At 39.7% G+C, this 25,517-nt stretch overlaps 1 protein-coding gene across 1 annotated transcript in view; it reads right to left on the bottom strand.

Annotated features, from left to right (window-relative positions):
- wdpcp (WD repeat containing planar cell polarity effector) overlaps positions 1–25,517 on the bottom strand; it is a 124,000-nt gene that overhangs the window by 50,542 nt on the left and 47,941 nt on the right. The window contains exons 10-14 of the mRNA XM_060831175.1: positions 21,266–21,457; positions 14,960–15,569; positions 10,700–10,888; positions 7,283–7,406; positions 731–794 (exon numbers count right to left, since the gene is read on the bottom strand). Of these exons, the coding sequence (XP_060687158.1) occupies positions 731–794; positions 7,283–7,406; positions 10,700–10,888; positions 14,960–15,569; positions 21,266–21,457 (1,179 nt within the window). The remainder of the gene's footprint in view (positions 1–730; positions 795–7,282; positions 7,407–10,699; positions 10,889–14,959; positions 15,570–21,265; positions 21,458–25,517) is intronic.

Below are 25,517 nucleotides of genomic sequence, written 5' to 3'. Positions count from 1 at the left end.
TTATTAGCACCAGGCACTTAAAGATTCCCCTCCCCCTGCCTTTTCTTTTCATGCTTTTATATACAATCAAAGCTCTGGTCCAGAAGATACATGCTGAGAGATTTAGCAAAGTGCTTTGTCCACCCATCCTCACTGTGGCATTGTGGTGCAAGATCTCTGGAAACAAGGATCACATGCTGGGTTTCACACAAGATGTTCTGGGCAGGTTAATTTTACTTCTGTAGCTAATTAAATGGGAGGACCAAAAGAAGTGTTAAGTGTCAATTCCTTTGAGTTTGTACTTTAACTTTCATGTATGAAAAGTACCTGCAGAAGCTTTCATAATTTGTCAGAGTAGCATAAGCTTTCAGATTCCTAAGCATGTTCCATCCATGGTATTTTGGTTCTTGCAGCTGTACTTCTTTTTTGGGAGTGGATTACAAATATCATGCCCATTAGATTGAAAGGTGAAATCCACATGCATTACCCATTTAAAAAAAAGATAAAAGTTCTGAATGTCTGATTGCTATCTGCAAAATACAAAACAGTCCCAAGGCTATAGTGAGAAATTGTCAAAAAGTAAAAAAAAAGGACACAGTAGAACTACTGACCAGTTCTACAATGGCTGTGAGTGCATCTGTCTTTCCTTCAGTCTAGTTGTCACCAATTTGCTTTAAAAAGCACAAATACTAACAATAGCACCAGATTTGGAACAAGCAAACAGCACAGAAATGTTTAGGAAATGACTCACCATGAAGAGATCTCGAGCACCTATATCTATCGCCAGCAGAAAAGCTTTTTCAAACCGTTGGTACCTGTCCAAATCGAAACAATTATTAGAAATGTTAACTACCATTTGCAGAATTTCAGCAACATCCAAGACAGTGAGGTAATACAAATTGAAGTTTTGTAACACTGATGTTCAGAATAACCTAGCAGTTCAAATGAATGAAATTAATACACAGTCACGTTCCACAGAGCATGCTGTCAAATGAACATTCTTATACATTAAGAGCAAAAAAAAAACTACTCAGTCCTTAAGCCTGCTCTGTCATTCAATAAAATCATGGCTGATCGGAGTATTCCAATTTCTCACCTATCCCAATAATCTTTTGTCCTCTTGTTTATCAAGCATCTACCTACCTTCAACCTAAAAATATTCAAGACTCTGTTTCCCAAGAGCTGGTGGAAGCAGAGTTCCAAAGACCCTCAGTCATCTGCAGACAAAGATTCTCCTTATCTCTCTATTAAATGGGTGACTCTTTATTTTTAATCAGTGACTTCTTCCTGATTCTCATCCTTTCCACACTCACCTATGAAGACCCCTCATGATTTTATGTTTCAATCAGGTTGCCTCTTACTCTTCTGAACTTCAGCAGATACAAGCTAAGCCTGTCTAACTTATCTCAAAAGACACTCTGCTCGTTCCAGGTAGAAATCTCGTAAACCTTCTCTGTACTGTTCCAAGTAACAATATCAAGAGATATGGGGAAAGCACAAGAATATGGTGTTGTGATAGATAAAAAGAACAAAAGCAATAATCTAAAATGGCAGAGCCAATTCAAGACAATTTCAGTTGAACCAATTCAACCACACTCAGGGCTAAACGGCCTACTGCTGTTCCTATTTTCTCACATATTTATATCCTCTCTTAAATAAGATGACAACATTGTATACAGTATTCCAGATGGAATCGGCACCATTGGCCCGTACTTAAGTATGAGGCTTAGTTAGCCCAGTTGACTGGATGGTTGCTTTAGGATACATAATTATGCCAACTGCATAGATTCAATTCCTGCACTGACTGAGACTATTATGATGGAATCTCCTTCTCACCCAGAGGCATGGTGACCCTCAGGTTAAACCAGCACCACTTATTTCTCTCTAATGGAGGCAATTCTATCGTCTGGTAAGACTAGGGTGACTAGGACACACACATCACCCTAATAATCAGAGTTCTGCAATCACTCACTATTTAAAAATAATGCTTCATTTTTACACTTTCTGCCAAAGTAGACAATTTCACATCTTTCCACATTATATTGCATTTGTCAGCTCTTTGTCCACTCACTTAACCGATTTAAGTCACTTTTTAAGTCTCTTGTCCTCTTCACAACTTACATTCCTACTTATGTTTTATTATATGCAAATTTAGAAAACATGCTTTTGATCCTTTCATCCATACAAGTTGTAAATAACTGAAATCAAGCACTGATCCCTGTGAAACAACATTCAATATACTTTGTCAACCAGAAAATAATCTTTTATGCCTCTTGTTTCCTGTTAATCAGACAATCTTCTATCCATGCCAAAATACCACCTACACCATAACTTTTATTTTCCATAATAACCTTTCATGTGGCACCTTAACAAATGCATTCTGGAAACCCACATACAGTACATCTAATGGTTCTCCTTTATTCAAGTTACTTCCTTAAATGATACTATTACATTGGTTAAATATGAGCTCGCTTTCACAAAACCATGTTGACTCTGTCTGGTTACCTTTAACTTTAAGTATTCTGTTACAGTATATTTAATAACAGCTTCTAACATTTTCCTTAGAACACACATTAAGTTAAATGGACAAAATAATCCTGTTTTCTAGTTCCCTCCTTTTTGAATAAAGGAATTGAGATTGTTATTTTATATGCAAAAGGCACCTTCCCTGAATCCAGAGCAGTTGGGAAAATGAAAATCTATGCATTAACTATCTCACTCGTCACTTTTTTTAAGCTTTCAGAATGAAACCCACCAGGACCTAGAGCCCAGCACACAGCTCCAACAATTTGCTCAATATCACTTCTCTGGTGATTGTAATTTTACTGAGTTCCTCCCTCCTTAACATTTCCTTACACTGCACTGTTGTTATAGAAGCAAGAAGCTATTGTGGAAGCTGATACTGAACAATCTTGCATCCATGTTGCTTTACAAACACTTGTGATATCATGGCCTTGACAAATGTGAGTATGGCAAGATTTTGAATTGTATGTTGTAGCTTCAAGATACACTAATGAGGTATGAATGTGCATTGCAAGTATTGTAATATGGAGCTCAATTTCTGCCAGTGGGTGAGAAACAGGAGCTAAGTCTAGCTTTGGATCAGAAAGCTGCTTCTAATAAAAGATAGAAGTTTAGAGTTTCATGGGAACGAGACCTTAATTAGTACTGTGACAGTTTTCCTGAAACAGACGAACTGTGGAATTTGAGTACACACAATTACAAAATTATTGGTGTCTAGAGGAGGAGTTCTGCCAAAGTCTTCCATTACACCAGAAGAAAAGAAGATGTCATGGTGGAGATGGAGAAGTGACACCGATGGCAGGATGGACATAAGAACATAAGAAATAGGAGCAGGAGTTGACCATCCAGTCCATCAAGCCTGCTCCGCCATTCAATAAGATCATGGCTGATCCTTTCACAGTCTCAGCTGCACTTACCCACCCTCTCAACATAACCTTACTGCCTTTACTGTTCAAAACTATTTATCTTTGCCTTAAAAACAATGTAGTTTCAACTACTTCACCAGGCAGGGAATTCCCAGATTCACAACCCTCCTCAACTCAGTCCTAAATCGGCACCTCCATAATTTGAGGCTATGCCCCCTAGTTCTAGTTTCACCTGTCAGTGGAAGCAACCTCCCTGCTTCTATCCTAGAGAAAGCTGTAAAATTATGGAGGGGAATAAACCCCTCTCATTCTTCTAAATTCAAATGAGTACAGTCCCAAGCTATTCAATCTCTCCGCTTAAGGCAACCTTCCCAATTCCGGAATCAACCTAGTGAACCTCTTCTGCACCCCTTCTAGTGCCAATATATCCTTTCTCAAGTAAGGAGACCAAAATTGTGCACAGTACTCCAGAAGTGGCCTCACCAGCACCCTATACAGCTGCAGCATAACTTCCCTATTTTTAAACCCCAACCCTCTAGCAATGAAGGACAATATTCCATTTGCCTTCTTAATTACCAGCTGCACCTGCAACCTCAACTTCTTGTGATGACATTTTGTGGAACTTGCTTCATTGATGCCAACCTGGATCTATTAATGTTGGAGGCCATTGGGGAGGGGAAGGAGATCAGAGTGTGGCAAGGGCACTTTTGTTGTTAGGTATCATGTCCCTCTGTATTCCCCATTCTTTTACCTCCTACTCCTCTTATAAATAGCTACTTCCTTTTAGTGCGTCCAGGAGTTCTCAAAGTCCTCACCTTCTCAGAGTGCTGAGCTAAGGAGAGCACAGCAGACCACCACAATGACTGAAATCATATAAAAGGAGGGATTCAAGGGCACTACTCAACCAATTCACACACTAGAATCACATTTCAGAATGGCTGATCTGCTGAGCAGGTGAAATTGAATGCAACACCTTTATACATTTATCTTAGGATTCCTAGTTCCTACATTGCATCTCCGAGAGGACCCATCCATGCATTTTGGGAGTTGGAGGCAACCTGGAGAGGTTGAAAGAGTAGCAGTACACACGGAGGAAGCTCTTGACGTGGTCACAGATCAGCTCAACATTGAAGGAGTGGAAACCCTTCCTCTTATAGAGTCATACAGCATGGAAACAGACCCTTCGGTCCAACCAGTCAATGCCAAATATAATTCCAAACTAAACTAGTCCCACCTGTCTGCTCCTGGCCCATATCCCTCCAAACCTTTCCTATTCACTTCCTTATCCAATTGCCTTTTAAACATTGTAATTGCACCCAATTCAACCACTCCCTCAGGAAGTTCATTCCACATATGAAACATCCTCTGTGTAAAAAGTTTGCCCCTCATATCTTTTTTAAATCTCCCTCTTCTCACCTTAAAATTGTGCCCCCAATCTTGAAATCCTCCATCCTAGGGAACAGACACCTACCATTAACTCCATCTATACCCCTCATTATTTTATCAACTATTAGGTCACCAATCAACCTCCTACACTGCAGTGAAAAAAGTCCCAGCTTAAATAGCCTTTCTTTAAAACTAAACCTTCCATACCCGGCAACATCCTGGTAAATCTCTTCTGAATCTTCTCCTGCTTAGTAATAACCTTCCTATAATTGAGTAACCAGAACTTGAGACAATATTCCAGAAGAGGTCTCACAAATCCAGCAATGGATATGAAAGCCAATGTCACTGTCCTTGCCAGACTTTGTTGCTCAATGAATGTGCTCTTCAGCTCTGGAAAACAGAGCATTAGTGAACATGAACTGCACTCTTGTGCAGCAGGTTTTCAGATATGGCTAAATACATAGTAGCATTGAACCTCTTTGCTTTTGGCTCTTTGATGGTCACTGGCAATACATGGTACTTAGCACTGTGAGGTATAAGGCCTTCACAGTGACATGGTCTGTGGCCACCTGCAAGGATGAAGATTTGCAGTCTCCTGTGGCACTGGCCCTGGTCACTTCTGGGTAGCTCCATCTTTGTTGATCAGATTAGATTACCTACAGTGTGGAAACAGGGCCTTCGGCCCAACAAGTCCACACTGACCCTCTGAAGAGCAACCCACCCAGACCCATTCCCTTACATTTACCTCTTCACCTAACACTACGGGCAATTTTGCATGGCCAATTCACCTAACCTGCACATTTTTGGACTGTGGGAGGAAACCCACGCAGACACGGGGAGAATATGCAAACTCCACACAGACTGTTGCCTGAGGCGGGAATTGAACCCGGGTTTCTGGCGCTGTGAGGCAGCAGTGCTAACCACTGTGCTGACCCTTTTTTTTCTTTACAGTGTGGAAACAGGGCCTTCGGCCCTACAAGTCCACACCGACCTGCTGAAGTGCAACCCACCCAGACCCATTCCCCTATATTAACCCCTTCACCTAACATTACAGGCAATTTAGCATGGCCAATTCACCTAATTGTGCCCTCCTCAAGCTCAGGGTACGATCTGCCATTTGAAGAGAGCTTCTTCTAATTGTCACTGGGCCCCAAAATCTAACGTTCATGCCCCCATTGCTAACTGAACCTTCCTTCTGGGCAGGTGGCCACCCATTGTCCTTGGCTGCTTTGTTCCATGATCTTCTGTCTGTAATGTGGGAGAAGGGCCAACCCTATTCAAGCTCAGAGCAATTGCACAACTTCCTTAAAGTTGTGCTGCGTCAAGGATACCCCCTCATCAATGCAGATTCCTGTTCCACTCTACTCTGCACTACTCATTATATTTGGCATGATCAATACTTTGAAATTGACATGGTGTCCAGCTGTGTTAATTTCTGCTCCCCTCTCCCATTTCTCTCTTTTTCTCAGCGGTGGTGCAGAGAGTAGAGAGAGAGCCAGAATTCAGCTCACAATACATTGCCATTATGCCAACTTCATCCAAGATCCTCAGACAATATCTTTCAAACCCATTAGAAGGGCAGCAGATACATGGGTATCCCACCACCACCATAAATCACACAAATGAATGTTTTTGAAATCTGTTCTAATACTATACAATCTTCCCTTGTCAAATTCTTTTTAAGTGTGCTGCTTTACCTACTTCCAAGACTTGCAAACATTGTCCCGAACACTAGCCTTGATGCCCATCACCAATTTCAGTCATACAGTGATGTCCTCTTCAGGAGATGCCCTGAAGTCTTGAAGAGGGTTCACACACCTCGTGGTGGTACATCTAGTCATCATCCAATAAAATGATGCTGCATTACTCCATCACTACCCTAAAGAATAAGCCTTCGCATTACTCTTCCTTTCACTTTCTTAATACACGACATTTAACTCTCTCTATGCTTGATAAAATTGGACTACTATTCATGTACCGCCTATTGTATGCAGCTCCTTATCCTTTAAGACTGCAAATCCCTTTATCTAGACTTGGTGACTAGACTTTCCACAACCCCATTAGGTTTAGTTCCTTCACAGGGTCAAATTACACATGCAGTTATAAATAATTATTTAAATAGGCTAATATGAGGAAATTTAGGACCAGTATTTCAAGCACTACAAGCTAGCTTTGGTTTGGTGATGTGGCACAAAAGCTTAGTGTAAGGACTGGAAAATCTGCTGTCATCAGAAACTGGGAAAATATATAATTCATGTTTGACCGGAAGTTTTTAAACTGGAACCAATGAACGCCTAGCAACTCTTCAATAACAGTGAGAGATTTGCTGGACCTCCAACACAGCTGGGTGAGTACTATATAAATTGAAACATACTGCAAATGTTAAAATATTAAATGATCCACATGACTCTATAACTCACATTATAAAAGGTGAAATCGGTATTTTGTGGTTCAACTTATTATTTCTATCTACAAGTGTTTACGAAAATAACAAGAATGAACAACAAGAAGAAACAGTGATTATTCACCTGAGCAGATGGTGAAAAAAACGCCTGGCATACCGGCTGATTGGATCCCTGTATTCTAACACAACTGTATCCATCAAGGGTCTTGTAGGGGCATAAAATGTTCCGAGACTTGCTTCAAGTTGTGCTGCAGAATTAAAGTACTGTATCATTTAAAAAATAGCCTTGCAACATGACCATCAAAATCACTGCCATAGTCTTGTGCTTCAAGTAACATATACCCTTTGTGGTGACTTACTTCATCAATTTTTTTAATACTTGGTGAGAGTCAGAAATCAAAGCTGATTTTGTTGCCCTAATAAGTAAGGCAATAATTGACCCCTGTGCTGAATCTCCAGTAACTTTTACCACCTTATTAGTGTGGCAGATAAATTTAAAAAGGCACAATAATTGGGGTGGCATGGTGGCTCAGTGGTTAGCATTGCAGCCTCTTAGCACCAGGGACCTGAGTTCGATTCCAGCCATGGGCGACTGTCTGTGTGGAGTTTATACATTCTCCCTGTCTCTGCATGGGTTTCCTCCAGGTGCTCATTTCCTCCCACCATCCAAAGATGTGCAGGTTAGGTGAATTGGCCACACTAAATTGCCCATAGTGTTCAGGAATGTGTAGGTTAGGTGCATTAGTCAGAGGTAGAAGATTGGGTTTGGGTGGGATACTCTTCGGGGGGTCGGTGTGGATCTGTTGGGCCAAAGGGCCTGTTTCCACAGTGTAGGGATTCTCATTCTAATCCGAAATTATACATTCTCCAATTTTACTTTGAATTTAATAAACTAATTAAGATTTAAATGAAAGGTTGAAAGCCTAATAATAGAAGTTTCAATAACATATGTAAACATCTCTGGGCTATTATTTTGTATATTATTTGGTTTCCTTAAGTTCAATTGATGCTCAAAATGAAAACAATTTGTTTCAATCAGCTGGTTCAGTGAGAAGCATTCACACCTTAGGCAGAAAGTTATGGATTCAAATCCCACTTGAAGACCTTAGAAGAAAAGTCAAGGCTGACACTGCAGTACAGGACATTATGAACTTTAAAATTGCATTTTAAAAGAAATGGCTAGTGAGAAAGCTGATGCATTGGGTTTAAGTTTGTTGTCTTCTTATCTTGTTGATGAAACTGTGATGGATCTATAAATGCATTTCTAACAGCCTGATAGTAAACAACAATTAGCATCGCCCTTGGCAGGTAAGCATCACAAAGACCTAAAATGGCTCCTGGTCTTCAGTGTCCTGCCTCAACGACTACCGCCCCATTGCATTAACACCCATCATTATGAAGTGTTTCAAGAGATTTGTGATGAAGCATATTAAGACCCTGATGCCTCCCTCACTGGGCACCCTGCAGTTCCCGTATCGTCAGTGGTTAGTACTGCTGCCTCACAGCACCAGGGTTCCAGGTTCAATTCCAGCCTTGGGCAACTGTCTGTGTGGAGTTTGCATATTCTCCCTGTGTCTGTGTGGGTTTCCTCCAGATGCTCCGGTTTCCTCCCACATTCCAAAGATGTGCAGGTCAGGTGAATTGGCCATGTTAAATTATCCATAGTGTTAGGTGCGTTAGTCAGAGGGAAATGGGTCTGGGTGGGTTACTCTTTGGAGGGTCGGTGTGGACTTGTTGGGCTGAAGGGCCTGTTTCCACACTGTAGGGAATCGAAATCTAAATCTAAAAACAAATGATGCCATCTCCACCACCCTCCAGCTGGCCCTTACCCACCTGGACAAGAAGGACATCTACCTCAGATTACTGTTCATAAACCTCAGTTCTGCATTTAATACTATCATTCCTCAGCAACTGATTAGAAGGTTGAGTCTGCTGGGCTTGAATACCTCCCTCTGTAACTGGATCCTGGACTTCTTGACTGGGAGACCTCAGTCAGTCTGGATTGGGAACAGCATCTCCAACACCATCACACTGAGCACAAGGGGCACCCCAGGGCTGTGTGCTCAGTCCACTGCTGTTCACCATGCTGACACACGACCGTATAGCAATGCATGGCTCAAATCATATCATTAGGCTCACTGATGACACAACAGTAATGAATCTCATTAGCAGGAATGATGAGTCAGCACACAGGGAGGAGGTACAGCGGCAAACAGACTGGTGCAGAATCAACAACCTGTCTCTGAACGCGGACAAAACAAAAGAGATGGTTGTTGACTTCAGGAGGGCACAGAGTGACCACTCTCTGCTGGATATTGACGTCTCCCCCGTGGAGACTGTGAACAGCACAAAATTTCTTGGCACCCACCTGGCGGAAAATCTCATCTGATCCTTCAACACCAGCTCCATAGCCAAGAAAGCCCAGCAGAGTCTCCACTTTCTGCGCAGGCTGAAGAAAGCCCACCTCCCACACCCCCATCCTCACCACATTCTACATAGCGTTCATTGAGAGTAACCTGAGCAGCTGCAATCCTGTGAAGTGCTTTTGGAAATTTTACTACATGTGAAACATTATACACTACAACTTGGACAGCTCTTAGTAGTAGTGTTCATACTTCTGAGCCAGAAGGCCCAGGTTCAAGTCCTGTTTGCCTGAGGTGTATATAACATCACTGACAGTTTAATAAAAACAAATTGTTATTTCTGTAGCTTATTTATTTAGCAAATGTAAATTCCCTGACTCAAGTGATTTACTCCTCATTTGCTGAGTTTAAGGTTTGTGATTTTGTCTGTAAAGCGGATAGTCTTCGGTAATGTGCTGAATCATCATTCCCTCCACAAGTTCATAAAGTGTTTATCCCAATGCCCCACTGGTGGAAGTTGACTGAGCAGGGGTCTGGGGCTTGTCTTAATCCTATTTAGCAAGGCCCCCTCTCATTATGCAAGTTCAAAGCCTGCCATTTGCCAGAGAGTGTTCGTCATAAGGAACTTGTTAATGACTTGCTGTGTTTTCCATTCCTTGATCCAAAGCACATTAGCTGTGAGATCTTGTTCAGGAACATCGCTCCGTACTGGTCCCCCCAAGATTGAATGTGGACTGCAGGTCATCTTGGAGTGGATAAGTGAAGTGAAGCATAGATGGTTTCAACCAGCTTGTGAGATACGTGGGAGAGTGATGTCTACAAGGTCAGGAAACTGGAAGGGGCATTGAGCACAGCAACCAATCATAATGCATGCATGTGTGATGACTGATGAGAGATTGTGCACAATGCTCTGTTGTGGAGTCTGATAGGGTGTGGAGGTCTGGAGAATTGTGGCAGCAGCACCCTACAATGATTTAGCAAGTTTGGTTTAGTTAGGTTGTTGCTGAGCTCACATCAAATGAATTTATTGGCATGAATGAGTTTCAAGCCTCTGCTTTAATAATTAAAAGACTCCTATTCAGTAGCTATTAAAGCCTTCTGGCATGTGAAGAGGAAGTCAACAGATTTAAACAACTTGAGATCACTATGACGAAAGTAAGATTTTGAACATATCCTACCTTCTCTTTCTGGTGAAAGTTTTTGTTTAAGGAGGTGATCCACAAGGGCAATGAGGCAAGTGTAGCACTGGGAGCCCACAGTGTTCCAGTTCATGCCATACAAAATATTAATAGCCTCATCGATTTGTTCATAACGAATATACTGATGGATGAGTTCAGTGGGTCTCAGCTTTCCTCTAAATATGGTACCTGTCAGAAGAAGAAAATGTACATGTGAGGTAAGAAAAGTTATGGAACAAATTTGGGTTATTATAAAGGTTTCAGTTTGATGCTAATTTGAGGTAAAGCACCAAATTAAATACTACAGGACCAGGCAATCATGTCAGTCACTAATCTCTTGACAACTAGGTCATGAACAAAAGGGGTTAATTATTTAGATGTTGATGGATGCTGAGCAATCATTTGATCTTAGTAACAAGGAGTGACTAATCAGCACATTGCGTAATCTTGTAACTATGGAGGAAGAGCAGTATTCACTGGCACTTGTGGTCTTGTGACTTGTAACAAGGCAATGTTATGGCCGGGGGTGGTGGGGTAGTGCAGAAGAAAGCTGTCATTACATTTTTAGAATGTTTAAGACAATTGGATACCAGAAATCAGTAAAAGTGAGAGACATTAATTGTAGATGTCAATACTCTTCCATCTGGGTGCTTGACCTCTTGTGGGTGGTGAGCTTCCAAATGACCTACACAGGAGAATGAAGTGACAGACAACTCATTGCCTAATTGATTTAAGAACAGTGCTTAGGGAAGCAGTCCAATTAAAATTACAAGCTGGCAATTAGCAGCTAGAGCTCTAAATCCCCTCTCTCAGCCTGCTGGCAATAAAAGTAAAATGAAATGTGCTTGCAATATGAAGTAAAATCTGCAGATTTCTGGGAAGCAGGCATGAGTCAAACCACAAGGGACAGCGAGAAAGCTTTGCAGGTTCCAAGAAAAAGCAGTATGCCTCACAGGTAACCAGGTAATTTACCGTTTTTCTAATGGGCAGCATCTTAAAATGGATCAAACAGGCAATTGTAATTAATGGAATGCCTCAGAACACAATACAGCTGCCCATAATAGCCTTTGGCAAGGTAAAAGGGGAATATTGTGATAAAAAGTTAACTTTTAAAAAATTGAGTTCAAAAGAAGTAATGAAAGACAATACTGGAATACATTTTGTAGAGCTCGGAGTGAATCACTACATAGCTCATTTCGAATTTTCAGTATCAAATCATATTGATAGTAAAAAAGCTGCTCCCAATCTAATGGTGTTCATCGATATTGTGAAATCATGACATGTGTGCAGAAAACTACCTTATTCTACAGTTATTAAAAATACTTTTAACATTATACTTGGGGGCCATCCAATATGGAATGATTTGAGATGGGCTTGTTATTTGCTTGTTCACCACCCCTTCTCAAGTCTGCCCTTTGAAAGCTGAATTCCAGAAGACCACACTGGCTTGCTTCCTACAATTGAGGGTGTCATATCACTGCATGCAAATAAGTCAAGCATTAACTCTGTAAATCAATCTAACTGAATGTTGGCATGTGAAACCTCATGTCTCTACCAGAGTGTACAGACAGGCAAGTACTTGTATGAATTTGTACTTTAGCAGTCCAAATGCCAGAGTAATAAATTCTTATACTGAGCACGCTATTACAATACTGAAACAGGCCACTCATCCTAAAAGCTTCTACCAATATTTATCCACCACTGGAGCAAATGTTTCTAATAACATTATTCCTCATTTTGTTTCAAAATCTCTCATTGACCAATCTGATCTTACACTGTTCCTTGTCTGTCGAACTAAGCAGGGTTGTGTGACCTCCCAATTCTCTGGAGTTGGTGATAGCCTGAGCACAGTCAGCATGAACATCATGCATCAAATGGCCTCCTCTGGTTTTAAGCCATATTTGAATCATATAGGAGAAACTTGCAATAACTCCATAAAGGCCGGTATCCTGTCACCAAATCATCCTTTATTTACATGCGGAAAGTCCTTGACACTGATCCTGCTCCCTCAGTGCCCTGATGTCTGACATTGTTATTTTTTCTCTCTTTTCCCCCGCACTACTGCCTGAAAGTGGCAGTGCTTATTTTCCCTCAGCACACATGTCGTGTTTGTGCAGGTGTCAGACATAGTGAAAAATAAGGAATGTGTTCATCTTTATTTATATTCCACCACCAGGAAGAAAGGAACCACCGGAGTGGCCAGTGACAAGCAGTACCCTTCTTAAAGAGCAATGCTGCGTGATCAAACAGTGAAGGGGAGGGCAGGGATTAAGTCAAAATAGTGTTGGAGGGGGACATTTGTATTTATCTTTTTTTTAAACTTTTGCAGTGGAAACAGGCCTGGGTGCGGGTGGGCCCAGGCAGAAGTAGTTACAGCAGGCCCCAGATGTAGGTAGGCCCAGGCAGGAGTAGCAATGAGGGAAGGTCCAGGCTCCAGTAGTAGGAGCAGGCCCAAGCTGTAGCAGCCTCAGCAGCAGCGGTGATAGTAAGAAGCTGCCTGCGCAGCTGAACACAGCTTCACATAAGCAAAAAAAAAAGCCAGAAAACAAACAAACAACAAATAATCTCAATAAACAATAAAAGAAAAAAACCAAAGAACTTCAAAATAAACTCCTCCTTAACGCAAGGACACAGAATCAGTCTCCTCTCCTCTTCTAACAGAGGGAAAAAAGCAGAGTCCTTCATTCCCACAATGATCCAGCTCCCTCAGAGTTTAAATAGAGCACTATTAAACACTGAACTTTAACTCATGGCAGTACAACTTGCAATCCACACAAATGGCAGAGTGGGATTCAAACCCACGCCTCCTTAGAGACTGGAGCCGCTTGGCCACGCTACCAGGGTGCGATGGCCAGGAATTGAACCCGGATCAACTGCATGGAAGGCAGCAATGCTCGCCAGTATACCACCATCACGACATTCCTATTTATATCTGTCTGACAGGGCTCCCAGATTGAACCATATTAACAGCCGCAATCAGGTAATACGTTTTCCATGAGGTCCACCTGGCTGATCTCATTATAATCAAGTTAAACTTTAAAAAACGTTGGAGAGAAATATCTAACTTTGTGTTTTAATAAATTAGTAGGACTAGTAAACAAGTAGATTATTCTTTCATTTTGAAACACATCATACCTAATCACTTCTGTGACATAAAAGTTTCAGGAAATCCATAGTCAATTCTTCATAAATTTGACTAGCTTATTGAAAAATTGATAATCCATTCCTGATCATGACATTATAAATTGGACATTTTACACACTTATTAAACTGCTTTAATGTCTTTCCATATGTACAACATTACGACTGACTGAACCATTTAATTCTTTTTGCAAATTATTAAAAATATGTATTATACAATGGCCTAGATTTTGAGATGATAATGACAGCAAAAACAATCAGTATTTACCATAATCAAATCATTGAAACAGAAATTTCTGGAGTCTGTGGAATGTGGAAAATGGAAAACGAAGTTTTTGGAAGCTGTCAGTGATTGTACCCTTGCCCAGAATGTATGTTGTGAAGTCCTCCACAGTAAACAAACACTGAATCAACCAGACTTTCACTTACTTTATTTGTCTGGCTGTAAAAATCTTTGAAAAATGTATAGTTTTTTGAATCATGTTAAATGAGATTTTAATCATGTACTAACTTAAAATTTACTACTAATTATCCTTACTGGCCCTGAAAAATCAATTTTATATTTGAGGAATGTTAAATATCATTACTATAATTTTTTAAAAGGGCCTTTTATTTCAAATATATCATTTTCGTCTTAATCCAATTATAAGCATTTATTTCACTATTTGAAAACATAGTTTAAGAGCAAAAGAATTCAACTTTATGGATTCCTGAATGTGAGAATAATTCTACTTAATTTGCTTCTTACTCTGCTGGTTGACATTACGACTACTAATGTCTGCAGAACCCTCTGACCTGGTACCAGATTCAAAACTATTCACAACAAAGAAGAAATAGACATCCAAGTTACCTAAAGCATTGTGAGTAGCTTTCAACAACACTAGCAGTGATTGTTGTTGCTTTGCCATTGACTGTGAAACCAAGGCCATTGTGTACAAGTATATTTCACAATATGAATGTGAAGATGCCAGTTAATTGAGGATATGATATGGATCACAGATTTGAAATTTAAACAAATAAATTAAAAGAAACTGAAGAACTTTATAAACTTTTTATGCACTTCATAAAAAAAATTACTGAGGACTGAACAAATATACTGAAATGTGGCAAAGAGCTTACCTAGTTTCAAACAAAGTACTCCAACAGGCCCTTTATCAAATCTCAAAAACATGCGATCATGTAAATCGAGGCTGTCACTACTTGAAGGAATGACCTGGGAAACTGTCCACTGAATCTGTGCCAATCTACTTGTTATCGCAAAATGCTGGTTGAGTTGAAGTTTGGTCACAGGTTTTATGTCCTCTGCTAACAACTGCATCTTCATTGGTGACAGTGCCATATCATAACACTGAATTTCACCTTGATAGCTGCTCACCATAATTAGTGCACCATCAGGGTGCCATGCTATCAAAGAAGGCATCAGATCAGCTTGAGCTAGTAAAGTTACCCTGCGATGAGCATCATATAAAATCAGTGAAGAATCCTCACAACCTAAAGCAAGCTTGTCTTCTATAATATTTCTGCTGCAGCAAATGGCTTTGGATCTCAATGGGATGCTAATGACTGCCACGCGCTGTAATTTATTCCGAGTACACTCATAGATGCAGCTGTCTGCCATTGGCTCTTTGTCTTGGCCGACAAAGCATTCTACTGTGTGGACCTGATATGGCTGATTAATACTGAAACCAGCATCAAGTGGATCACCTTCTGTGCGGATGAAGCTTAAAATCTGAAAAGGAAGAGAAACAGTACACAAATTAAACACAATGAATAGTTAGTATCATTCTGAACAGTTGCTGCTATATTATCCCTACTTATACATTTAGGAATCAGAAGACAACTTATTGGAAAATATAGTATTTGTGTTTGTAAAATAATGCGTAATATTTAAAAACATTCAGACACCAATGGCTGGATTTTCCTAATGTCATCAAAACAATCATGTGGCAGAATGTCCAATTGACATCCAAACACATTTTTGAGAAGGATGTAATCTAAAATGTAAGGTGGCTTTACAGTGAACATCCTACTTTGAAAAGGATATGCACTGCTAGGCAGAAAATAAATCAGATTTGTGGCAGCAATTAAAAGTTTTAGCAGCTGCCAACTGCGCATGCATGCATAAGAGCTGCAACTGAAGTTTGAAAAGCAATAATAAAAAGAGCAATGTGGGAGATTGTGGGAAAGTTGATGGGGTAAGACCTGCAAATAACAAAGTCTACAGGTTCTCAGAAATAATGCTGGTAAAGATAATGGCAAGAAGAAAATGGTTCTAGTAGACAAGGAGTCATTTGCTAGGGAGCCTGGTGGTTTGTGGCATTGACTGTTTCTACTTCAACAAAAAGGGCTATTTTGTGCCAGAAAGATAGAATATTGTTGAAAGCATTACTCCTCCTCTCACCACATCCAGCAGCATGTAATGTAAAAGAAAGAACAATGTGTAGTAAGCACTAGAGCCCCCTCCATCCCACCTCTTCCATGCATTCATCTCCTGTTATATCATTCAACTTTCACATTTTCTGTAAAATTAAGTACAAGGTGAAGAGACAACTCCATTGTCTGCAGCTAATATCGTCTCCTTGTACTGGAATATTATTGGATAGCTCGCCCAAAGACATGTACCCCAAATATGGGAAACAAATGCCACATGTTAAATTCTTTATGGCATGCCTCGATCTTTGTGTTCTTTGCAAGGGAAAGACCTACACACATTCCAACATGGAGGAAAAGTTGCTTCAGATCTCTCAAATGGACATTAAGAGAAGGTTCTGCAACTTAGAAACAGACTCAGTGGCAAGATTGGAGGACAGCTGTCAGATTCAGGTTGGAAATGGAACTGGCCACATCCAGAGCTTGTTCTTTCTGTAGAAAATCTCAAGACTCAAAATGCATAATGTTATTGCTTAGTCACACCTTAAGTCAGAAAGCACCTTCTTGAAATTAATGCTCTTTTTGAGCCTCAAGTGCAGAACATACAAGTAACCTGACACATAAGTCCAGGGTTGATACTTCCTCCACCAGATTCCCCCACTTTGTCTTGCACATCATTTAAACACCAGCTCAAACTGGGGACAGATTGCTACTGAAACAGTGAAAATCTCTGGGTCAATCATGCTGGATCTATAAATACCATTTTTGTCTGGATTTTTTACAGTTTAAATCTACATCTGTTGATGAAGTTAGTAGGGTGACTCAACCCTACCCCCTTTGGGAATCCAGTTACCTGGATGAAGATAATGGCAACCTCTTGATTTATTTGGTTCTTGCAGATAAGAGTACATTTACAAACACCTTGAGGGCAGCATTCATGACATATTTAATGTAATGATAACTGTCAGCTAACTAATATGACAAAGACAAAATGGAAATGACATCACAGATACAGGCTGTGGCCCCCACCAGGACACCCTGTTGTCTGTCCTCCAAACGTGCCCTTAATTATTATGATCCCCAGCTGTTTTCATATCCCTTTATTGCTTTTTTCTTCATCCATTTATTTAATCTATTCTTAAATGTTAAAATGGGACAAACCTATTATCATAGTATCATGGACTCAGATTTGTAAGGCCATTCAGCCTGTCAAGTCTGTCTCATCTGTTTGCAAGAGAAATGTAGCTAATTATTTTTTAAGGGCAACTTAAAATGTGCAGTAATGGCTGATACCATGATAAACAGCTTTACCAAATCATTACATAATTTCCTGTTCTAATTAAAATAGTCCAATTTTTAAATACTTTTCTCTGTATTTATGCTTGTTCACACCAGGCAGCATTTAAATCAATCTATCCTGAACTTTTTTTTTGCCTCAACATCTTTCTTATTGTGTAGATCCAAAACTGGACACTTTGCTCCAACTGTAGTCTAAATAAGGTTGTGTACATTCAATATTACACCACGATTGCTATACTTTATGCTTCCTGCCATAATTTCTAACATTCTTCTTATCCTCTTGAGATGTTGCCTTTAAACATCTTAGGAAGCTTAAACTCCAAATCCCATTCAAAGCAGCTTCAATTTTCTTTTATAAACTAAAACATGGTAACCCTTTCTCTTGGATTCAGGGCAAGACAGTCACTGACATAAATCTCCAGACTCTCTGTTGACTGTAATAGTCAAAGGTAAATTAATTTACAGATCAGCCCTGGGCATTGGTTATCTAGTTAATACATTTAGGTACTGCAAACTGAGAGATTCAGATGATACCCTCTATAGCAGAGGAGACATTAGCAAACGTATTAAGAGCTGTGGAAATATTGAGAAGCAACAGTCAAAGTACATCTTGATGGTAAAACAAGTAACAAGTCCTGATCCAGGAGATTATTATCATTTGCTGGCCCTCAATTTAAGTATGATGTCTCCTCAAGATTGGGAATTTTTGCCATTGGTCTTTACATTAACGGGTCTTCATCAGTCCTTCAAGTACACTTCAATGGCTCTGAAAAGAGCAGTCCCATTAGATATTACTGGCAGGGTAAGCATTGGGGTAGTGAGTGTGTTAAAAAGACATTGGGGCTCTATTGCAACACAGCGTTTTCTTTATTCATGAGACCTCTTCCCATTAGTCTAGTTGATGTAGTTTATATTTATTTCAGAAAAGCATTTGACAAGGTCCCATATGAGGGTCTGATAAGAAGGTAAAAATACATGGGATCCAGGGAAACCTCGCAAGTTGCATCCAAAATTAGCTTAGCAACAGGAGATAAAGGATGGTGGTAGAAGGCTGTTTCTGTGACTGGAGGCCAGTTTCCAATGGCATAACATAGGGATCAGTGCTGGGTCCTTATTGTTTGTGATATATATATCTATAAAATGGGGGTGTGAAAATAAGTTTGTGCATGACACCAAGATTCACCAGGTACATGATAATAGGAAGAAAATCTTAGGCTATAGGAGAATATGAGTGGCAGATGGAATTTAACCTTGACAAATGTAAGGTAATGCACTTTAGAAGAAAGAACAAGATAGGGGAGTACTCAATGATGACAAGTGATGAGATAGCTCATGGCGCAGTGGTTAGCACTACTGCCTCACAGCACGAGGGACATGGGTTTGATTCCAGCCTTGTGCAATTTCCAATGTGGAGTCTGTACATTCTCCCCATCTGCTTGGATTTCCTCTAGGCACTCCAACTGTTCAAAGATATGCAGCTTTGGTGGATTGGCCATGCTAAACATTGCCTTATAGTCTCCAGGGATGTACAGGCAAGGTGGTTTAGCTAATGGTTAGCTAAGGATACCTCATGAACTTTTAAAAAAAATACTTGGATGAGAACTTGAAATGTCTTAACATTCAAGGCTCTGGGGAAAGTGCTGGAAAGTGGGACTACAGTACATTTGGAATAGTTTTTGTTGGAGCAGACCTGATGGGCTGAAGGGCATTTTCAGTAATGTCTGAATTTATGGTTAAGATTGATCCCATATTGAGCAGGATGCATGGTAAAGCGATTTAAACTTTTATTTGAAGTAGTGGCACTGCTGAGACATCACAGGTGAGGAAATGCTCGGATAACTGGGCCCATGTCAGCAAGGGGGTTAGAGGGGAAATAGTAGAAAAGAGTATGGGAAAGATGAAGAAAGTAAAAGTAAAAAGGAACTGCACCTCCACCTTCTCAAGAGCAACTAGAGATGATCAACAAATGGGCTGGCCAGCGACACCCACATCCCAGGAATTAATAAAAACAGACTAAAAGGTGGTTGACAAGGATCTAAAAGGAGGAAGAGAAGAAGAGAGGGACTTGTGTGCAATGGAAGACAATATAAGATTTGAGTTTTGTGGTTCTAATGCCCAAGATTCTGATGCATGCTGCATGTATTGTGCTGGTCACTGTCTCCTGGCAATCACAAAAGGCCTTCAAAAAGATTCAATTCTGCTTTAAAACTGTGCATAGTCCCTTTGAAGACAAACACAACATTTGCTTCACATTTACTGTTAAGTGGCTGAAATTGTTTAGTTGCTCCCTTCATCTTCTGTCAGCAGCCCTTAAAAATGAAAATCTTATTGAAAGTATTAAAATTAGGTTAACGTGAGAGGCTCCTGTGGGGACAATAAATCAGCTATTGGCGGGTCCTGCTGTGTTCAGCTATACGCCTGAAAATCTACACCATTATTAAAAACATATATTGGTTGTCTTAAATCTTTTTACCTTTACAAATTAACTTTCTGCAAAAAACTATTAAAATCTCTAAGCAGGGCTTAATCTTCAGTGTTGTGAAAAACAACAAACAACTTCAGCATATTAAAGCAAATTTTTATCATAGAACTGTTTATTACGGAGTGATTTAGAATTTAAAAGTAACTGCATAGAAGTGTTGAGAAAGCAGTTACTGATTCATGTATCAGTCTAAGCCTCAAATTGTTTCATCTCCCTTATTGTTAAAGAAGAGAATGAGAAAGGAAGTAAGAGTGAAAACAATTGTGGTAAAACAAATGCCTATAGCAAGGCAATTATTGATTGAAAGTATGCAGCTTCAACAAATATCTGTGCAAAACCATTTAAAATATATCTACATTAAGAGCAGAATACTGGGATGTCACTGGTTCTGATTCACGTTATTTCAAAGAAAGGACAATATAATTGATTATATTCTTTCAATGGAGTAATTACCATTAATGCTGTCTCTAAAAAAAAATCCAATAAAATGAAGCATGTCAAATTGCAATGTTTAAGAAATAGCCTGTGTGTTTCAATTTTATACATCCTTTGCATGGCCACTGCAAGAAAGTCCATGAAATCATAAACTAAAGCAAATAACAAGCTTCAAATGGAACACTCTGAGGAGAAAATTAGCTTAACTTGCAAGTTGAAAATGAATAAAGAAAATGTATAAGTCAGATTGCTATGATTGAAGTTTCTGAAGAAAACTGAGACTTGATTTACTTCATGGTGTGATAACCAAAGTAGCTAGTTTTCTCAATGTTGCAGACAAAAATCACAAACATCACCTTAATTAGAGGTGAACAGCAAATCCATTTCATATTTTAATAATATTGTACATGCATCCGAGTTGCAAACAGAACTTTACTTGCAATTTCTTCTACATGTAATATAAAACAGAATTAAATAAATACAAAGTCCTGAGTTAGGAAAGGAAGCAGATTCATATCTGTCAAACTCCGTTCCTAATGATGCACGTTACAAATGGAGAGATAAGTCCTAATTAGTCTGATGGCCCCAACATAAAATTGGGCAAATGAGTATTAGCTTATAAAATGGAATGTGCACCTGACACTCAGATACAGGGGTTTCATTCAGGCAACTAGAGTGGGGAACAAAATAAAGAAAAAAAAGTTAGGAAATTTCCCAATGTACCCTGCATAAAAGGCCTTAACAAAGAGTACAATTGACTTGGTAAAATGGGGAAACAAAGATCACATAATATAAATTATGTTCAATTCACTGTAATTCTGGATAATGAACTATTTTACCTCAATTCGGCCATTTGTGCAACTCAACAACACCATATTAGCTCTGTCGCTTTCACTGGATATTGGAGACCAAGGCCAGGCATCCCCATGAACCGTTTTCCACCAGCAGATCACCATATCCTGTATATAATTAATAGCTAAACAATGTTCTACCCTTCGTCCTGTAGGGCCTGGTAAATTGATGTAAGAAATCTATAAAGAAACAGAACTATCATGTTAAAACCACTGGATTGTACGGAAATAGTCTGCATAATAAAATGGTTCCTGATTTCACTTTGTTTCAATATAATTAATCTTATTTTACTAGCTATCTAACCCATGAGCTGGGTCTTGTGATTAGGTTGGTAGTGTTCCTGCCTCTGAGCCAAAAGATCTGGGTTCAAGTCCCACTCCAGGACTTGATGGCTGAGGAAGGTGTGTTCATAACACTGTCAAACTGGCTGAGCAGCAACCCATAGATCCTTCCCAACATGACCAATGGTAGGGAGTTAAGGGGAGGGATTCCTGCTTTGCCATGTGATAGAAAGAAAGTGGAACCTCTCACATTACTGTCCATAGCTCTCAGCTACAAAAGGCACAGCAAGGTATATGTTGCCACAGCAACTTGGACTCTTTGGGGACCCAGTTGGCTGAGTTGACTGGCAGCTGTTGTGAATCAGATTAATGCTAACAGCACGGGGTTTGATCCCCTTTCCCTAACCCTACTTTGCCCTACCCCTGGTGATTGCAGCACTGTGGGTTGGCCCTGCGCTTGGGCAGAGAACTCAAGAAGAAGATCCCAGATAAAAGAAAAGAGGATAATGTATAAAAAACTTTAAATCTCCATTGTTAGGGAAGCATATGGTAGCTGTACTGAATTGGCAAGTGTTCTGATATTACAATATAGTGACAGAATTAGCAGTACATTTAAAATTATAATTTTCAGTTTTTCTCCTGTACCCCTATAAAAAAAGGTTGTCAGCACAACATTATTAAAATACAAAAATTGTATCATCTACATGTCATATAAGAAATTGTGCTGTAACCTACCTAAGGAATTAATAGAGTTTGATAGCAAGAAGAAATACAATTTTGCTATTTCTGGTCAGCAATAATCAAACCATTTTCTGAGGATTAGCCATACAGCTAAGCTCACTGGACCAGCCACTCATGAAGGGCAGGGGTTCCCCTTATCAGGAAAATGCTTCTGGAGCCAGTTTCACTATGGGATAGATTGCTTTTATATTCCTGTCTGGGAAGCAACAAAGGATCCCAGTAATGCGATAATGCCAGAGTGCGCACGGTGTTAAGAACCCGCTCCATTTATGTATTGTCGTTAGCAAATAATCACGCTCATCCAAATTGTGATCTCACCACTTGTCTCAGGCCATTATAGCAGGGTTAAGGTTGAAAATCCTTTGCTGCATTTATGCAGTTAAACAGAGGCCTTCTCTATTTGCAGTCATAATATTATTGCTCTCAAACTCCTTGAATGAACGTCAAAAAAGGTGCTACAAATTGTAGAAAAACTTCTGATGCTGTCCACCTCCCCAGACTTTTCAAAGCTTTCAACTCATAAGGTTAGTTATCTCAACCATTTTACTGTTCATTTCTTACATAGATTTTATCCCAATTGCTTGAATTTTCTCGACACAATAAATGTTCATTGTGCTTTCCACCTATCAGTCACAAGAAGGATTAGCATGATTGCATCTCCATAAACTACCAATTAGTCAAGTCCAAAAATGCATTAACATTCTCCAGTTTAAAAGTATAGGTTTAATTACTAAAAATGTGAAAAGTCATATTATATCAAGACAACTTTGACAAAATATTACACACAGTTTTAATCTTTATTTAAGCTCCTAAATGGCTAGAGTATTAAAATTGTTTTTTATTACACAATATGAGCAAATAAGTAATTCTACACCTGGCAACATTTGTATCCAAGGAACTAATTAAAAAAAAAACTCTCTCTGCCCTTGGACTGCTTCAGGTCAGTCATGCAGTTTGTCCAACATCTAGCATTGGCAGAGCATCAATTTCTCCCAATTATATACTGGCAAGTTGAAGCCACCTTGACTCTGCCATCTCAGTTCATCTGCTGCTGAAACCCTCATTCTTGCTTTTGACTTACAGTCACAGAATCAGAGCTTCATAGAATGGAAAATGGCTCTTCGACCCATCGTGTCCATGATAGTCATCAGGCCACTACCTATCCTAATTCCATTCCAGCACTTGGCCTTGTATGGTTTGGCTCTTCTAATGTTCATCAAAATATTTTTGAAATGTTGTGATGGTCCCTACTTCTAGCACCCTTTCAGGTGAGAGTTCTGGATACCCATTACCCCCAGATCACAAAATTCTTCCTTAAATCCCCTCTAAACCTCCTGCCCTTTACCTCAAATTTATGCCCCAATTGTTCAGCCATCTAATAAAAGGAAAGGTTTATTCCTATCATTCTGTACACTTCAATCAGGTCCTGCTCAACCTTTATTGCTCTAAGGAGAACAATCTCAGCCTATCTAGTCTCTCTTCATCGCTCCAACACAGGCAACATCCAGGGAATCTCTTCTACACCAACTTTTGTGTAATGATATCCTTCCTATAGTGTGGTGACCAAAACTGTACACAATACTTCAGCTGGAGCTTAACTAATGTCATATGCAGCTTCTTCATAACCTCCTTGCTCTTGTATTTAGTACCTTGACTAATAAAGGCAAATATCCGATATGTCTCCTTCACCACTTTATCCACCCATCCTGTTGCCTTCAAGGACTTGATTCACTGGGCTTCCTAGAGCCCCATCATTTATCATATACTCCCTCATCTTGTTAGTCCTCCAAAAATGCATCACCTCTCACTTTTCAGGATTAAAATTGATTTGCTATTGTTCAGCCCATCTGACCAGTCCATCTACACTGTAGCTTAAAGCTTTCCCTCTCACTATTTACCACACAACCAATTTTTGTATCATTTGTAAACTTACTGATTAAACCTTCTGTATTCATGTCTAGATCGTTAAGGATTTTGAGATGATTTGATTTATTATTGTCACATGTTCTGAGATATACTGAAAAGTATTGTGTTGTGTGCTAACCAGACAAATCATAGCTTACATAAGTACATTAGGGTAATAGGACAGGATGCAGAATATAGTGTTAGAGCTACAGAGAAGATACAGAGAAAGATCGGCTCTAATATAGGAGAGGTTCATTCATAAACCTGATTAAAAATCACACAATACCATGTTATAGTTCAACAGGGTTTATTTGAAGTACTAGCTTTCAGAGCGACACTCCTTCATCAGGTAACTAGTGGGGCAGGATCATAAGGCACAGCATTTAGAGCAGAAGATCACTGTGTCATACAATATATTGTTCAATATAATGTTTTAATTGGATGACACGGTGATCTTTTGCTATAATTCTGTGTCTTATGATCCTGCCCCACTAGTTACCTGATGAAGGAGCAGCGCTCTGAAAGCTTGTACTTCCAAATAAACCTGTTGGACTATAACCCGATGTTGTGCAATTTTTAACTTTGTCCACCCCAGTCGAACACCATCATAAACCTGATAACAGTGGGGAAGAAGCTGTTCTTAAATTTATTGGTACGTTTCAAACTTTTGCATCTTCTGCCTGATGGAAGAGAGTGGAAGAGAATACAACCAAGGTGGGAGGGCTCTTTGGTTATGCAGACAGGAAGTGTAGACAGAGTCAATGGAAGGTACACAAAAAGCATCAAGGATCCAGCATTGAACCCTGTGATACACCACTGGACACAAGTCACAGAAGCAATTTTCAACTATCACTCTTGCCTCTCCAAGTGAGATTAATTGCTACAGAACCTTTTTGTATTCCCTACCACTGATGTTAGACTTGATTATTTCAATCCATCATTGGCTGTCCCTTAGGTCGCCTGGTCCCTGTGCTCCCGAATTCCCTCCCAAACCTCCAACTGTTTTTCCACTTTAAGCTGTTCTTTAAACCCATGTTTTCTACTAATTCCCTTGTGGTTTCAAGTTTTGATAACACCTGTGAAATGGCATGGAACATTAATGGACTTGTGTAAATTCAAGCTGCTAAGGCTGTTGGTGATAACTAATATGAAACAACATAACTGCTCATTTTTACAGAGGCCCAAGGAATTATGGCATATAGTACATACTTGTAGACTCCCTTTCTCTCATATCCCTGTGTTAGTTACTCAAGAAAAAGAGCTTGGAAAATGAACTAGATACTATACATCTCAACAAATACTAGCTGCTGTC

Source organism: Hemiscyllium ocellatum, chromosome 10 (assembly GCF_020745735.1).
Source record: "Hemiscyllium ocellatum isolate sHemOce1 chromosome 10, sHemOce1.pat.X.cur, whole genome shotgun sequence".
In the NCBI taxonomy this organism is placed as follows: Eukaryota; Metazoa; Chordata; class Chondrichthyes; order Orectolobiformes; family Hemiscylliidae; genus Hemiscyllium; species Hemiscyllium ocellatum.
The sequence above is the reverse complement of the archived record's forward strand: the minus strand, read 5'-3'. Positions and strand labels throughout refer to the sequence as shown.